This window comes from Salvia splendens, chromosome 9 (genome assembly GCF_004379255.2).
Source record: "Salvia splendens isolate huo1 chromosome 9, SspV2, whole genome shotgun sequence".
Taxonomy (NCBI): domain Eukaryota; kingdom Viridiplantae; phylum Streptophyta; class Magnoliopsida; order Lamiales; family Lamiaceae; genus Salvia; species Salvia splendens.
The window spans coordinates 17,432,592-17,448,016 of NC_056040.1; the positions used below are offsets into that span (position 1 = coordinate 17,432,592).

At 37.2% G+C, this 15,425-nt stretch overlaps 3 protein-coding genes across 4 annotated transcripts; 1 reads left to right on the forward strand and 2 right to left on the reverse strand.

Annotated features, from left to right (window-relative positions):
* The first annotated feature begins 4,319 nt into the window (after window positions 1–4,319).
* On the forward strand, window positions 4,320–6,673 carry LOC121748618 (protein trichome birefringence-like). Of its 2 annotated transcripts, XM_042143087.1 has the most exons (6): window positions 4,320–5,032; window positions 5,209–5,401; window positions 5,475–5,668; window positions 5,747–5,905; window positions 5,989–6,346; window positions 6,489–6,673. In XM_042143087.1, the coding sequence occupies exons 1-5, from the start codon at window positions 4,386–4,388 to the stop codon at window positions 6,344–6,346; spliced, it is 1,551 nt and encodes a 516-aa protein (XP_041999021.1). In that variant the 5' UTR covers window positions 4,320–4,385; the 3' UTR covers window positions 6,489–6,673. The 2 variants fall into 2 exon arrangements, with proteins under 2 accessions (XP_041999021.1, XP_041999020.1); XM_042143086.1 differs by having other exon boundaries at window positions 5,989–6,673.
* Window positions 6,674–9,379: 2,706 nt separating this feature from the next.
* On the reverse strand, window positions 9,380–11,559 carry LOC121748619. The gene has a single exon (XM_042143088.1). The coding sequence runs from the start codon at window positions 10,962–10,964 to the stop codon at window positions 9,660–9,662; it is 1,305 nt and encodes a 434-aa protein (XP_041999022.1). The 5' UTR covers window positions 10,965–11,559; the 3' UTR covers window positions 9,380–9,659.
* A 718-nt stretch (window positions 11,560–12,277) lies between these two features.
* On the reverse strand, window positions 12,278–14,348 carry LOC121748620 (peroxidase 15-like). The gene is made up of 3 exons (XM_042143089.1): window positions 14,104–14,348; window positions 13,824–14,021; window positions 12,278–13,708 (listed from the first exon to the last, which is right to left on the reverse strand). The coding sequence occupies exons 1-3, from the start codon at window positions 14,323–14,325 to the stop codon at window positions 13,502–13,504; spliced, it is 627 nt and encodes a 208-aa protein (XP_041999023.1). The 5' UTR covers window positions 14,326–14,348; the 3' UTR covers window positions 12,278–13,501.
* Between the last annotated feature and the right edge of the window lie 1,077 nt (window positions 14,349–15,425).

Genomic DNA, 15,425 nt, shown 5'->3' on the forward strand with positions numbered 1-15,425 from the left:
ACAACACCACCTAAAATCTCGTGTCAATTTCCAAGTGTGTCATAATCTATTATGAGACGGAGGAAGTACAAAACCCTAAAAGATTCAAAGTTATTGTAAATGAGACCGAAATTATATAATTTCGATTAAAGTTTAAGAATAAATAAATTATTAATGGATCAATACCAAACTAGGTTTTACAATATGTCACTTATCATCACTTCTTCTTTTCTTATTTTGTCCAACACATAATGGCGAAAGACGAATGAATAATAAATTGGTTTTTGTTTATACCTATCGAACTTTTTCTCTTTTGCTAGCTTTTGTTATTCGTCTGTTCCGAAGAATCAGTTTATAGGACAAATTTACAATTTCCTTCACTTTGAAATCTCCTACAAAGAATTTAATGCGTTTCTTCCAAAAATAAAAGAAAACTAGTGTGGAAATTATTAAATCTCTAAATGCCACACATTGATATTTATTTTCGAATAAATAATTTCAATGGGATTGGGACCTCTCAATAAATGTGTGTATAACTAATTAAAACAACAACTGTTAGGCGTTTTTGAGCTGATAAAACACTTAAACGATTCAAGAAGTGATCATGGTAGCAGTTGGCGGTTGATGGTAGCGGTTGGCGGTTGACGGCGGTTACAACCGATTGATGAAGAGTAGTTATCAAGAAGCGGTTATTGAAACTGATCGAGAAGCATTGAGTTCGATCTTACTCTTCCTATAAATAGTGCTACAAGCATAAGAGATAAGCAAGACACAACAACTTCATCAGAGAGAATACAAATTGCAATCTGTGCTATGTGCTCTCGAAACGAGGTCGTGTTTCGAGCGAGATTGAGGGAGAGAAAATGAGTGTTCATAGTTCCCGTTTGTATTCGATATGAGAGTGTTCTTCTTCATTGTATCCATAGTTGATCATCAATGAATTCCTTCTCATTCTGTCAGTGGACGTAGGCTTACGCCGAACCACTTATATCTTCGTGTTCTTGAAGTTATTCTCATCTCAATTTGTGAGTTACAAGTTCTTGTATGATCTTGCTCCAATCGATTCCAACAAATGGCGCAGTCTGTGGGAACAGAGTTTCCAAGAAAGAAAGGCGCAGGATCATGGCTACAACAAGAAAGAAGATGAAGAAAATCAAAGGCGTTTGGATGCCGCGAGTGTTGACAGAGGAGGAATCAATAAGATCAGGAATTGCCGATTGCGGTTTGTGCGTTGTGGCGACGATAGATAAACCCGAAGGAGAAGAGAAGCGCAACAGCCGTCTCAAAGTGTTTCTGTCATCGTTCTGGGCCAATTCTTGGAAAAGCTTTCGAAGGCCATGAGGAAGAAAGCCCCAGCCATCGTTCTGAAAGTTGCACAGGCGATGTAGACGTAGCTACTCGGATCAAGGGCAGAGGAGAAGGAGAGCGGGGTTTGGACGTTGGTTTGAAAACGGTCCTGTCAAACCTATCGAGGATGTCAAAGGAAGAAGAATTGGGACGCGCAGGCCATTCGTTTACTTCACAAGAGACACGTGAAGAAACTACTCAAAATGTTCAAGAAATGGGTAAACCCAATAGAATCCGGCTGGTTGATCATGCTGCAAACTTTGTAGAAAGTTAACCATGCTGCAGAATTGTGGTGTAGCTGATTGAGCGAAGGTGGAGATTTGTAGATTGATCAAGTCATGATGAGCAGCGGCTTAATAAAGTCACTCAAGCAGCAGCTTGATCAAGTCACTCAAGCAACTTGATCAAGCCCAACCCAAGCAGCCTGATCAAATCAACCAAGCAGCGTCTATACAGAGTCGACGCGCACGCACAACAAGAATGGCTGATTCTTGCAACAAACGGTGACACCCATTTGGGAGGTGAGGATTTCGATCAGAGTTTTTTGAATCCATGAGGGCTGTGTTTGGTCACATAAACTCTGAGAGAGTGGTGGAGGTGATCTAGCATTGTTTACAGCAAGGATTTGGATGAAGATATTTCTTCGGGTAGCATACCAATCCTGACAGAGAAATTCAAAGATCACTTATGAGAGATGTGTGATATCTCTAGGGATCAGCAACTCCAATTCTGAACAGGGAAGTTTCAGATGAGGTGGAGGTTTTATCGTCCGGTGGAGGCATTGTAGCTGATCAAGGAAGTGATGGAGGAGAATCTAAAGATGATTCTCGAAGTCAGAATAATTGTAATACTGACAAGAATAGTCAAAGTTGGTGCTGCAGACATGGGATCGACAAGTTCAAATGATGTATGAACTTGGTAAATTTGATCAAGGAAGGAGTGGCCGGAAAGAGGTCATAGAATAGAGAAGGGAAGTGTTTGAGTCATCTCAAAAGGTGGAGGATTGTTAGGCATTTTTGAGCTGATAAAACACTTAAACGATTCAAGAAGTGATCATGGTAGCGGTTGGCGGTTGACAGCGGTTACAACCGATTGATGAAGAGTAGTTATCAAGAAGCGGTTATTGAAACCGATCGAGAAGTATTGAGTTCGATCTTACTCTTCCTATAAATAGTGCTACAAGCATAAGAGATAAGCAAGAGAGAACAACTTCATTAGAGAGAATACAAATTGCAATCTGTGCTATGTGCTCTCGAAACCAGGTCGTGTTTCGAGCGAGATTGAGGGAGAGAAAATGAGTGTTCATAGTTCCCGTTTGTATTCGATATGAGAGTGTTCTTCTTCATTGTATCCATAGTTGATCATCAATGAATTCCTTCTCATTCTGTCAGTGGATGTAGGCTTACGCCGAACCACTTATATCTTCGTGTTCTTAAAGTTATTCTCATCTCAATTTGTGAGTTACAAGATCTTGCACATGGCACCAAATTAATAAAACCTATCGTTTTACTATGATTTTAATTTGTTACATTTGAAAAACCAGATTAAAATGAAATCAAATTATTTTCCCATCTATTTCGTTATAGTAGTAATTAATATTAATGGCTGGTATTCTTTGTCGAATACTACTTGCTGGCCTTTTACTGTGTCGGCAACATTTTTTTAATTGATGACCGTTCTTTACGTTTTTATACGCTAATTATATTTATTTAAAAATAACTTTGAGATTAAATCATTAAAAGTTTTATTACTCATTAGTCTAGAGTTTAAACATCTTCATTAATACATGCTTTATACTTCGAAAAGTTTTTACTCAACATAAATATGCGACAAACTCCACAAGGAATTCTGAGTGCCGTCTTTTTAATTATTTAATTTCAAATATTATGTATACATCGTCAACATATATGTATTATACAAGAAACGCAGTAAAAGTATGTTTATAGTTGCAGCTGTAGCATATCTGTAGCATATGCATAAATTAAAGCTAATTTACGGTGCTTTGTTTTTCTAATCACTCTACATTTTCCAGTGAACTACCTTATAATGTTGCCACTTAAATATGACTGCTATTAATTTATTTATCTATCCATTCCTGATAATCCGTATAAAATATTAGGGGTGACAAATCGTGCGGGTTGGATCTTGATTGGATCAATCTAATAATGACGCAACCCAAATTCGACCTATTAAGAAAATTCTCAATCAGAACACAAATGTAGCATGCTATTTTCAAACTTGAACATGACAACGACCCAAACCTGATGTATACGATTTAAATCTGATGTATATTATTAAACTTGTTATTACAAGATTAAACCTGATTTATACAATAAAAAATTGATCTATACCTTCGTATTTGAAAAATAAAAACATTTGAAATGACACATATTTTAATGCATAATTAATAAAATAAGATAAAAGAATTGGTAAAGTAAGAGACAGAAAGAGAAAAAATAATTAAAGAAGTGTTAGTGGATTGGGGGTCCACGTTCTAAAATAGAAAGTTTAAAAAGTTTCTATTTTTAAGGAACGAACCAAAATAGAAATAGTTTTTTTTAAGAGTCGGAGGTAGTAATATAAATAACCTTGTAAACGTTAACTGTAGTAGCTTTATTTTGTACAGATCCTAAATGAACTTATTTATTTAGATTTCCGTATAATTAAAATTTATTTTTGTCAATCATGAAAAATCAAAGATTTTAACATATCACCTGACAAAATTGTGTGTAAAAATGAGAAAAATAATTATTTTCTCACACAGAATTCATTTGCCTATCATACCTGGGACGAACTGAACACTGATTTTCCCATATTGCTTGATTTATAAGATTATATCATATGAGACACTTCTATATATATTATAATGTGGTTTGGGACGCGGCATTTAAATTTATGTTAATTTAATAATTAAAAAAAAGAAAACAAGTATATATACACAACCAGAAGCATGAAATTGATTCCACCTTTTCTCTTTCAACACACGTCTTTGGTGTGAAACACTTGGCACTAACAAACTTTTCTCTCTCTCTCTTTGGAAACGGTTACTCCTTCGTACAATGGCGGATATGGCGGTTATAGCGAAGTACGCGCCCCTCAACGGCGGAACTCTCCTCTCCTGCTTCAAAACCAATCTCTCTCTCTTCAAAACCACTAGAACCCTCTCTTTCGCATACGCCCTAATTTTCATCTCCATCGCCTTTACCCTCTTCCTCCTCTTCACCCCCTCCTCCTTCCCTGACGTTATCGCCCTCACCAACTCCTCCTCTCCAATATCTTCCGACGATTCTCACGCATCGCATTTCTCCTCAATCGTCTTCTATTTCCTCCCCAACTCTTCATCTAATTTCACTACCAATGCAGAGGTTTCTCATCAACCCGCCGCTAATCAGACTCAATTGAAGCGTTACCGAAATCACACTCTAATCAGAGATGAATCTCAGAAAAGGAATCAGAGCAGAGTTGTGAATTCGGCTTCTCTGGTGAAGAATGTCACTCGATCACAAGTTATTTATTCGAAGCTGCTCCATCAACTGTCGGAGTGTGATCTGTTTGACGGAAATTGGGTGAGAGATGAGTCTTATCCGTTGTATGAGCCTGGTTCCTGCTCCTTGATTGATGAACAGTTCAACTGTTTCCTCAATGGCAGGCCTGATAATGCCTACCTTAAGCATAAATGGAAGCCTAAAGCCTGCAACTTGCCCAGGTTTGTGATTATTCATAATGCCATTTTTATCTTAATTACTCAATCAGATTGATAATTACTGCAACTTTTGTGTGTTAAGTTGTTATTGTAATCTGATTTCTAGCACTCAATTTCATCTGCATTATGTTAAATCTCGAAAATATTGATTAGAGCATTGAATTGTGGAAATTGTTCAGGTTGAATGGAAGCCATATGTTGGAAATGCTGAGAGGGAAACGCCTGGTTTTTGTTGGTGATTCTCTAAATAGGAATATGTGGGAATCACTCATTTGCATTCTGAAAAACTGTGTCAAAGATCAAAAAAAGGTGTATGAAGTTTCAGGGAGGCAACATTTTCGAAGCGAAGCTTCTTATTCGTTTCTATTTGAAGTAAGTGAAATCCCCTTTTCAACTAAATCATGTTTCGAGTTTATATACTAACTTGGTTTTTCAATCGGTGAAGGACTACAACTGCACAGTGGAGTTCTTCGTGTCTCCTTTCTTGGTTCAAGAATGGGAATTCACTGAAAGGAATGGGACGAAGAAGGAAACGCTTCGACTCGATATGGTCAGCAGCTTTGCTGATAAGTACAAAGATGCAGATGTGCTCTTGTTCAACACTGGTCATTGGTGGACTCATGACAAGACCTCAAAAGGGTATACATCGAAAAAGAATCTACTTTGAGTTTGTGTCATTGAATTTTTGTTGGTGAAGAACTATGTTGCATTTTTCAGGCAGGACTACTATCAAGAAGGTAGTCATGTGTATAGTGAGTTGAATGTACTTGAGGCTTTTCGCAGAGCTATAACGACGTGGGGCAGATGGATCAATGCCAATGTCGATCCAAGAAAGTCCCTCGTTTTCTTCAGAGGCTACTCAGCCTCTCATTTCAGGCAAATCCCTTCACATTCTTGAAATTAGACTGAATTTTGATCATGAAAACATCGAATGATAAGAAATGAACATAAATTTTCAGTGGAGGGCAGTGGAATTCAGGGGGAGCATGTGACAATGAAACAGAGCCAATCAAGAATGATTCTTATCTCACACCGTATCCGGACAAGATGAGTGTTCTTGAGAGCGTTTTTGGAGGGATGAAAACCTGGGTTGGTTACATGAACGTAACGAAATTGACTGATTATCGAAAGGATGGGCACCCGTCGATATATAGGAAGCTGCAGTACACGGAGGAGGAGAGACGGTCGCCTCTGACCTTCCAGGACTGCAGCCATTGGTGCCTCCCGGGAGTGCCCGATGCCTGGAACGAGATCCTGTATGCAGAGCTGCTGGTGAAGTTGAACAAGAAGCAGCAATATCAGAAGAGAGCAGCATAGGTAAAGACTTGATTTCACACGTGATCCTTTATTTTAATTAGTGTTTCATTGTGTATTCTATATATGTGTAATGTTAGCGGTGATGCTACACAAACAACTGTTGTGTATTAGAGATTTTCTTGTTTTTACTTGAAACATATAGGTAGATACACAATGGAAGCAGCTTGGTTAAAGATCCAAGATATACAGTGTACATGAATAATGATAAGTATAGAGAGAGAGGGGGGAATTTAGTTATGTGATGCAGGAGTTGTGTAACAACACATGGCTAGATAAATGTGTGAATCTTAATGATGTTGATTGTGTGGGGATCAAATTTATTTTTAAGAGGACATCAACATTAACATAAAATAATCCATCCCCACATTTATAGCTCTGTTGGATTAAGATGTGGTGAACCTCTTAACTGAAACAAGATTACGTGTTTAATTACTTTTGACTCTATTTTATTCGATATCGATTATTTATTTAAATTTTAAATATTGTAGCTTGTTAAAGATGACACCTTTTCATGCTTTACGTGTTTATGAATAAAATTATTAAGTAATTGATGAGGTTATATATACTCAAATTAGAACCAAAGGAGTCATTTTTAGAATCAGTTCAACTTAAGAAATGCTCTTCTATGTTTGCAAGATAAGTAAAGATATGTTTAGTCAGAAATGCACCTTATTTAACGTAATAGAATTTGATTCTATTTAATTAGTCTGTTTGAACAAAGAGGATCGAAGAGATAGAATCAGAGACTTCTCAAACACTCACTCTACTTTTGAGTATATAGTGAGCATATCCTGACATGAAAACTTGATATTCTCATCAAATTTTAAAATGTATTGAAAAAAAAACAGATACACACGAGAAATGGCGATGGGCATGGCATGCGTGAATACTGAAAAATGATAGTGATCGCTTGCAGTTGAAGCAACACTTGCCCCTTTGACATGACATGCGTTTCCCCAACACTCAACATCATTCTATGTAGAGGTCCCCAAACCGAACCGGCCCGGAACCGTCACCGGCGGTTCCGAACCGGAACCGGAACCGTCGGCGACGGTTCGAACCGTGACCGGAACCGCCGGTTCCCCCGGGCCGGTTCAGGTTCCAAATTTTGGCAAACCGTAACCGGCGGTTCGGCGGTTCCGGCAACTTTTATAAACATTACTTATTCTTTATATATATATTTTATAAAAATTAATATTAAATAGTTTAATGATTTTAAATTCTAGTTGTCATTTTATTTTATTTTTGTCTAAAATAATATTTATTTGTACAATTTTATTAAATAGAAATCAGTCTATTTACACAAAAAATAACTATAACTTATCATTTAATGTTTTACTTTTTGTTGATATTGACTATGCAAAATGTCTATCTTTCATTATTGTCACAAAATTTAAGATTCTTCTATACATTAATTATTACATAAAATGATTCCAATGACATTCAAAATCAAAATAAAAATAATTATGATATAATTTTAAAATAGTTCTAACATCACCAAATTATTTCTCACATACTTTAACCTTAAAATGGTCTTAGATGTACAACGTTTTTGCAAGTTTGGGTACATAACATTGCAAGTATTAAATACATATGGCGGTATGGTATATAAAACTATACTTTGCAAGTTTGGGTACATAAAATACTTTTAGTAGATTGGGACAATCAAGTAGTACAACCCGACCAAGACTACTTCCCCGGCGAAGAAGAGTAGGCCAATTCCTCTTATCAAGCCAAATAGGTAAGCAAGGTAAGAGAACTACTTGGACTTTGATTCCAAAATGCAATTGAGCATTGAGGATACGTAGGCATCTCAACTTAAATTTTAAATTTAAGTTGTGCCCGAGTCATTTTCATTTATTTCTTTTTTCTCCCATTTGTTTCGAATATGTAATTTGTAAATTGTGATCTAGACTTTAAATCTTTTGTAATTTATAATCTTTAAATTGTAATTTGTAAATTTTAAGTTGTAATTTGTATCAATAAAAATTGCATTTGTACATCACATCATTATAATTTTATTTATGCAAGTATATTTACATTTTTTACTTAAATTACATTTACAATGTTAATAAAAAAATAAAAATTCTATGAACCGCCGAACCGGACGAACCGGACGAACCGGACGAACCGGACGAACCGGACGAACCGGCCCGGAACCGGATAGGAACCGGCGGTTCCGGTGGTTGAGATGAACCGCCGGTTCACGGTTCAGGAACCGGAACCGTCGGACCTAGGACGGGCCGGTTCAGGTTCACGATTTTCTTGAACCGGAACCGACGGTTCCGAACCGTGAACCGCCGGTTCCCGAACCGTGGTGACGTCTAATTCTATGTCATGTGTGTGTGTGTGTGTGTGTGAGAGAGAGATGCATGTCATATGTAAGGGGCAAGTTGCTTGGAATTGGACCATGAGAAAAATAACGAAAATTTCACCTCCATTCATATGATTCTTCTCATTTCTTATCTACTAGTATTATTCTACATCCACATCTCACTCACAATCACAACAAGAATACCACAATAATTACAGATTATTCCTAGTCTACACTACATAATATTTTTTTCTATGATAAGAATTTGTCTCATATCTTGGTTTGTTGTATACATGATATGCTTTTTAATCTATTGGTTCAGTTCTATTTTTTGGACTCAAAAGAAAGTGTTTTGGGCTTCAAATCTTACCTACAATAAGTATTGGGCTATTAATAAAAAACTTAATACTTGGGCTGAGCATATGACACTAATAAATTCAAGATTGATAAGATAAAATATTCAGCTGTAGACTAGACTTATAGGGTCTAATCATATCATAAATCATTAGCATGAAATAAATGAAAATGTAGAGGATTTAATGATGGTTTCAAAGGGAACTACTGAAACAGTCATAATAACCTCCTTAATGAATCACTTATTAATTTAAAAGCCACCTAAGACTAACAAAAATACAAAATATAAAAAGAGCATAAAATACAACAATAATAACTAAGTATAGATAGTTGAAATACAAAAACAAAAAGATTTTGCAAGATAATTTGCAGAAGAGCAACTGATAAATCACCCCTCCAATTTGCTGATTTCCATCAGAAATTTGACAAAGCTATATGACCTGATTGAACAAACATTAAATTACAAGAAAAGGCAATATCTTAAACTAGGAACAAAACTCAGAAACATGATTGTATATAGTTAATAGTTCTCGTAGGTAAAAAACCTCCACTGTAAACACTTAGAAACACAAATTGAATGTTAAAAACATATCTAAATCCCTCTGGTTATATACCAACTCTTGAGAAGACACCATCATCACAACTTCAGTTGAGCCTCCTCCGCCTCGGGGCCCACGAATCCCCGCTGTCGACGTCGGAGATTCTAGAAGCATCGTTTCTCCTCCTCGAAGACGAAGTCGAGAGCGCCACCCTGGAATTGATTTCTATGGCATTGTCCACAGTTTGGCTCTCAGAGTGTATTACAGCAGCAATGCTGGACACAGAATCCCTATCGTCCACCATCCGAGGAGGCCTCTCCGGATTCCTCTCCACCGGATCACTCTGGAGAAATGACTCAACAGCAGCAAAGTCAGCGTTGATTGCAGATGTGAGATTGGACAACGAAGCAGCTCGATGAGAACTTGATCTGCGAAGCAGCAATGATGTGAGGCGACGGCTATCCCTCTCCCTTTCCATCTCCCTCATTTCGTAGCTCGGGGGGCTGCTCTCAGTTAGGTCAATCACATCATCAAGTGGGAGCGGCGGAGTTCTCTCTCTGCGAATTCCTCTAGAAGTCAAGAACCGATTGAGCAAAGCCATACTTCTCTCAGGAGAGTCATGGAGGCCATCAGGGTGTCGGGACTGTATCTGAGCCAGCTCCCGGTTTAGGTCGAAAGCGCTCCCAAGACGCCTAATCATCTCCTCAACTGGGATAGTGAAGGCCGTTGCAGTCCTCTGTATAGTCTGCCTCCAGCTCTCAATCCGCCGGGCATGGGGCCTAAGAGGGATCTTGAGGCTAGAATCAAGATCTTGGTCGCGGACAATGTTGCCACGGCCATATATAGGCGTCACATTCTTAGTGGTGACCTCTCCCTTGCACACGGGGCACTCCTTGGCTTCGGAGTGATGATGCAACCAACGGTAAAGACATGGCCAGCAAAACAAGTGGCCGCAGCAAGTGACAACAGGATCCTTGGCCAAATCTAAGCATATGTTGCAATCAAAGAAACCCCCCTCGTCACCATTACTCTTACCACCATCTTTCTTCTTACCAAGATCCTCGTCCTCAGGAGAACCAGTCGTGTTCTCACATATCTTAGCTACCTCAATAGGCCTATCCTCAGAGGCTACACTACCCTCACCAGTCTGAGGTGCATTCCCACTAATCAACTCCAAAGCAAGGTTCCTCGTTTCGGGAGGGATTGGGAGTTGCCTCCACAACGGCCGCCACCTATGATTTCTCTGCCTTACGGCATCCCTAACGCGATGAATTGGACTTTCTAACCAATCCTCCAAGTTCATCGCAACAATAGGATATGATCCCGAGAGAGGCTCACCACCATCACTAGAATTATCAACCGGCTCCAAATTGAGATCGAGGTTCATTGTATTAGCATTCTCTTCAGCCATTGCAAAATTCACCCAACACAACAAAAAAAATTCAACAGAACAACCCAAAATTCAGGCACCTAGCTCTCAAACAAGTGAAAGGAACGAATTTCCCCAAATCATTGAAACCCTAATTTCAGCCAAGAACACACACATACATCGAGTCTAGATATAGGATACCCAGAAATCAAACTGGTCAATTAAACAGTTTGGTACAATCAAAACCCTAACTTCAATTGCAAAAAATGCTCAACAAGAATCAAAATTGATTTTCCGGTCAGCTGATGAACTTATCCGGGTCAACCAAATCGCAAAAATCTAGTGAATACGGGAGGAACAAAACAAGCTACAGAGATTGTAACCGACGAAAAATCCACCAAAAAACAAAAGATTCACTAGTATAAATGGACACTGCAAACCTGCAAACAAATTACAGCTTCCCTTTCTGGAGGTAAAGATGCAAAATTTATGCGGAAAACAGAGAAATAAGAAAATTTAGGGATCTGGGTTGTGTATTATGGGGGGTTTTTAGGAAGGGATGTGATGAATTGGGTTCAGCTCAGAATGAAGCTCGAAGCGAGAAAGAGGGGAGGGAAGGGAGAGGAGAGAAATATTCTCTGCAAGTAGTAATTCTGGCGTAGCTGTACAGCAGTGTGTGTGGGACCGGCTAAGCGCCACGTCAGCATACAATATATTGGGCCAATGGATGGGCTCATTATTGATCCAATTAAGCTTATTAGAAAGCTAATCAATGGACCAGTAGGCCCAAATAATTATTGACGATAAAATAATGGAGAATGACTTTATTATTATGAATACGAATATTATCTGCACAGTTAAAAAAATTACTACTAAATGTTTATTCATGTATAATCCATAATTTCAAAGCAAAATGGCTCCATTTGGCTTCTTATCCAATACACACAAAGTTCTCATATGCATAATTTACCAGTATGAATACAATTTCATTAATAATTACTTTTCAATAATACAATCAAACTTTAATTTTTATCTCCTAATTTTTTTATCATATGTTCTCTATTTCAAAATTACCCGTTTTGTTATTCATTTTGTAATAATCTTGCAGAGCAAATGTGCTATTACATAGTCAACTTAATCATTTCATATACAGACCATTTGCTATTTACTTCGGACGATGGATTATAATACATGCATATGAGTATTTGAATAATTAAACAAACTATTAAACAAAACAAAATATCCAATCACTCAGTAGATTAGTTCGCCATGTATACTCCTCTCTCATATTTGAATAAACGAATATTACATGATTACTTTTGCATATATTCAAACCAAATTACCTAACTACTATAATAACAAACAATCCAAGTCATTATTCCCAAACTTAAATACAACAAATCAATAAAACCATGCTAATTAATGTAGCATATGCACATCTCCAAACCCTTACAATTTTTCTGAGTTTTTAAAGGCAGAAATATAATAAATTTAACTGTACACATTGAGTAAATTTTAGGGCTTTTGGCTTTTAAAACCAAAGACTTTCCCCGAATTCCGGTTTTTCCCATGAACTATGAGATTGGGTTTTAAAACCACGAACTTTTACTTCGTTAGGTTTTCCCCAACCCGACCCGAATAACACATTTCCGGTACAGAAGTTGTCCAACGTGGACAGTCGAAAAAATGACATGGCCACTGGATTTAGGACCCTTAGACGACGTCGTTTTACGGCTCAATCACATTTAAAACATTACCCAACTCACATAAACCCTATAATCGAATTCAGCCAAGAATTCAGCCATCTTCGTTCATCCTCTCACTTCGAAATCGGGCGTCTTCGCTCCATCTCAGGTAGGCGAATCAATTTTCTGAGTTTTTTAATTTTTGGGTGTTACTTTCTATCTTCAGAATCCGGCGTCTTCGTTCCATCTCAGGTGGGCGAATTCAAATTTCGTGTTCATCTTCAGACAGAATAATTCACTTTCTAGCGTGCAGGTCGAAATTTAAATGTCGTGTTCTTCACAAATCTCAAGCTTCAACGTCAGTTGGCCTGAAGGTGAAATCGTAATCTGTAACCATGGAGTTCGGGCTAAGATTGGGACGTCGAGGACTGATAGTAATCCGGGAAGACGGTTTTATCGTTGTCCGTCTTGGAAGGTATTTTCTGCCTCGCGAATTGAATAATCGGAGCTTTGGCGGACGAAAATCCCCAAATATGTGAGAGACAATGAAGAAGAATGATGAAAAAGCCCTAAATTTATGTTTGTCGGTTTTTGTGGAATTTGTTTAAGTGTTGCGTGTGTGAATAAATGTTTTAAGTATTCGGTGTGTGAATAAATGTTTTAGTTGTGTTTTGTTTAAATAAAAGTTGTCATTTGTTATGAAACAATTGTGACTTGTACGTAGTATTCTACCAAATAGGATTAAAATTGACACGTAGACAACCCGGGTTTGGCTGTTGACCCGCCGGGGGAAAACCTAACGAAGTGAAAGTTCGTGGTTTTAAAATCCAATCTCATAGTTCATGGGAAAAACCGGAATTCGGGGAAAGTTTTTGGTTTTAAAAGCCAAAAACCCTAAATTTTACTAAAATAAAAGTATAGAAACAAAAATTTACCAGATAATGCTACTAGGTCAGTAACATTTAGACCCATAGCATTAAACTTAGCAGTGAGATTGCTCAAGTTTTCAAATGGGGCTGGAATTGAGGTATTTGCTAATGCTTGATTTGCACTTGTACTCTCTCTTCTCCCTAACAACACATTCCAAGAAGGACCTCCTGCCTGCCCATATTAACAAAAAATTTAATAATCTTGATTATTTATTTATTTATATATATATACATGTGATAAGGTATTAATAAATGATGATGCTCAGAAATTATTATTAAGTACATACCAAGGAAACAGCAGATTCTGCGGCGAGGGCTAGAATGTCCGCACAAGACACCACACCCGGGCACGAACTCTCGACCGCAGTCTTGATATTGTCCACGACATCAAAACCGCGGGTTGAGTTCGCATTCGGGGCAGCATCCTTCTCACTCTGGATGCTTCTATTACTATTGTTGTCTAGCAAAATCGATCCATCACAACCCTAATGAAAAGAAAATAGATTAGGGTTTTATTGATCAATTAATCCTCGAATAAGATAAAATTAATATAGGAGAAATAAGAACCTGTAGGAAGCAGTCATGAAAATGAAGTCGAATGAGGCTGGCACCAATCCTAGGATCCGACTGTAAGGCTTGTTGCATTGCGGTGTTGACAATGGCCGAGACATTAGGGCAATTGAGGGAGTAAAAGGTCGAGTTCAGTTGAGCTCGAGCTAGAGGAAATAGGCTAAAAGCAGCTAAAAGAATCATGAAAAATGAAGTATAAGAAGATGAAGAAGAGAACATCTTGCCTTAATTGGTGATGAGAGCTACATAAAGTGTTAATAAAATCACAAGTGACTGAAATATATGTTGTGTATATATAGTGAAAAATAGGTACTAATATTATAAATATATTATATATATAAAGCCGTGTTTCTTGCATACTTGATTTAAGCAAGCTAGCTCCAGGCAAAATATGTGATTCTGTCAAGACTACATAGAGAGAGTGTGAAGATTACAAATTAATGATATTTTTATTTTGAATTTAAATAATAATTTTTTTTGTTTTAATATCCGATCCAGACATATTTGACAAAAAAAATTTCTCAATATAGTTATGTCACGTATCAAGTAAAAGTAGCATAGCATGAATTGTTTTAATCGTTGTCGATCAAATTCAAACACTTCTCAAAAATAAGACACTACTAGAAAATTGGCTTGTAATGGCACTTAAAATTGTCACTAGAAAATTATTGTGCTGACACTTCATCTATAATGGCACTTGATGAAGTGCAGCACCGGGTACCTGTAGTAAGAGGTAGTGTGTAGATAGTACATCTATGATGGCACTTTTTATGTTGAAGTGTAGTAACAATATATTATAAAGTGCAGTGAAAAGCTAGTGTGTAGATAGTACATCTATGCTGACACTTTTTATAAAGTGTGATAAAAAAAAGTGTAGTGAGAAGCAATTTTTCTAGTAGTGAGATGAATTAAAAATTTCTTAACTTCGATAGATATCTTGTAACTTTGTATGCTGAAAATGTGCGCAATCAAAGGAAAGAAGAAACTGAGATTTGGGGATTATTTTTGACTTGGTGGAGGAAGCGGACAAGTTAAGATATTTCTGTATAAAGTAAAAACACTAAAATCTTACACTATACATAATTGATGGTTATTTTTAAAAGTGAAACAAAATTCAAGCAAAAACTGAAGCCTACCTGTGCAATGACGCGTTCAAACAAAAGAATTAGACGTTGTACATTAATTTCACGTAAAATAATAAAAAAAAATCTGAAAATTTTTAGATTTCATGAAAAAGTTATGTGACATTGATAGGTTGTTTTGGTGAGTGTTGTTGAAATTGTTGACAAATTTATCTAGAAATTTAGGGCACTACCAAA

Excerpts from the sequence above, each read along its gene's own strand:
- LOC121748618 (XM_042143086.1), top strand. The coding sequence starts at position 4,386 with ATGGCGGATATGGCGGTTATAGCGAAGTACGCGCCCCTCAACGGCGGA. Across the intron at positions 5,402-5,474 it reads CTTATTCGTTTCTATTTGAA|GACTACAACTGCACAGTGGA; the intron begins GTAAGTGAAATC and ends CAATCGGTGAAG. Across the intron at positions 5,906-5,988 it reads TACTCAGCCTCTCATTTCAG|TGGAGGGCAGTGGAATTCAG; the intron begins GCAAATCCCTTC and ends ATAAATTTTCAG.
- LOC121748619 (XM_042143088.1), bottom strand. The coding sequence starts at position 10,964 with ATGGCTGAAGAGAATGCTAATACAATGAACCTCGATCTCAATTTGGAG.
- LOC121748620 (XM_042143089.1), bottom strand. The coding sequence starts at position 14,325 with ATGTTCTCTTCTTCATCTTCTTATACTTCATTTTTCATGATTCTTTTA. Across the intron at positions 14,022-14,103 it reads TTCATGACTGCTTCCTACAG|GGTTGTGATGGATCGATTTT; the intron begins GTTCTTATTTCT and ends TCTTTTCATTAG. Across the intron at positions 13,709-13,823 it reads CAGAATCTGCTGTTTCCTTG|GCAGGAGGTCCTTCTTGGAA; the intron begins GTATGTACTTAA and ends TAATATGGGCAG.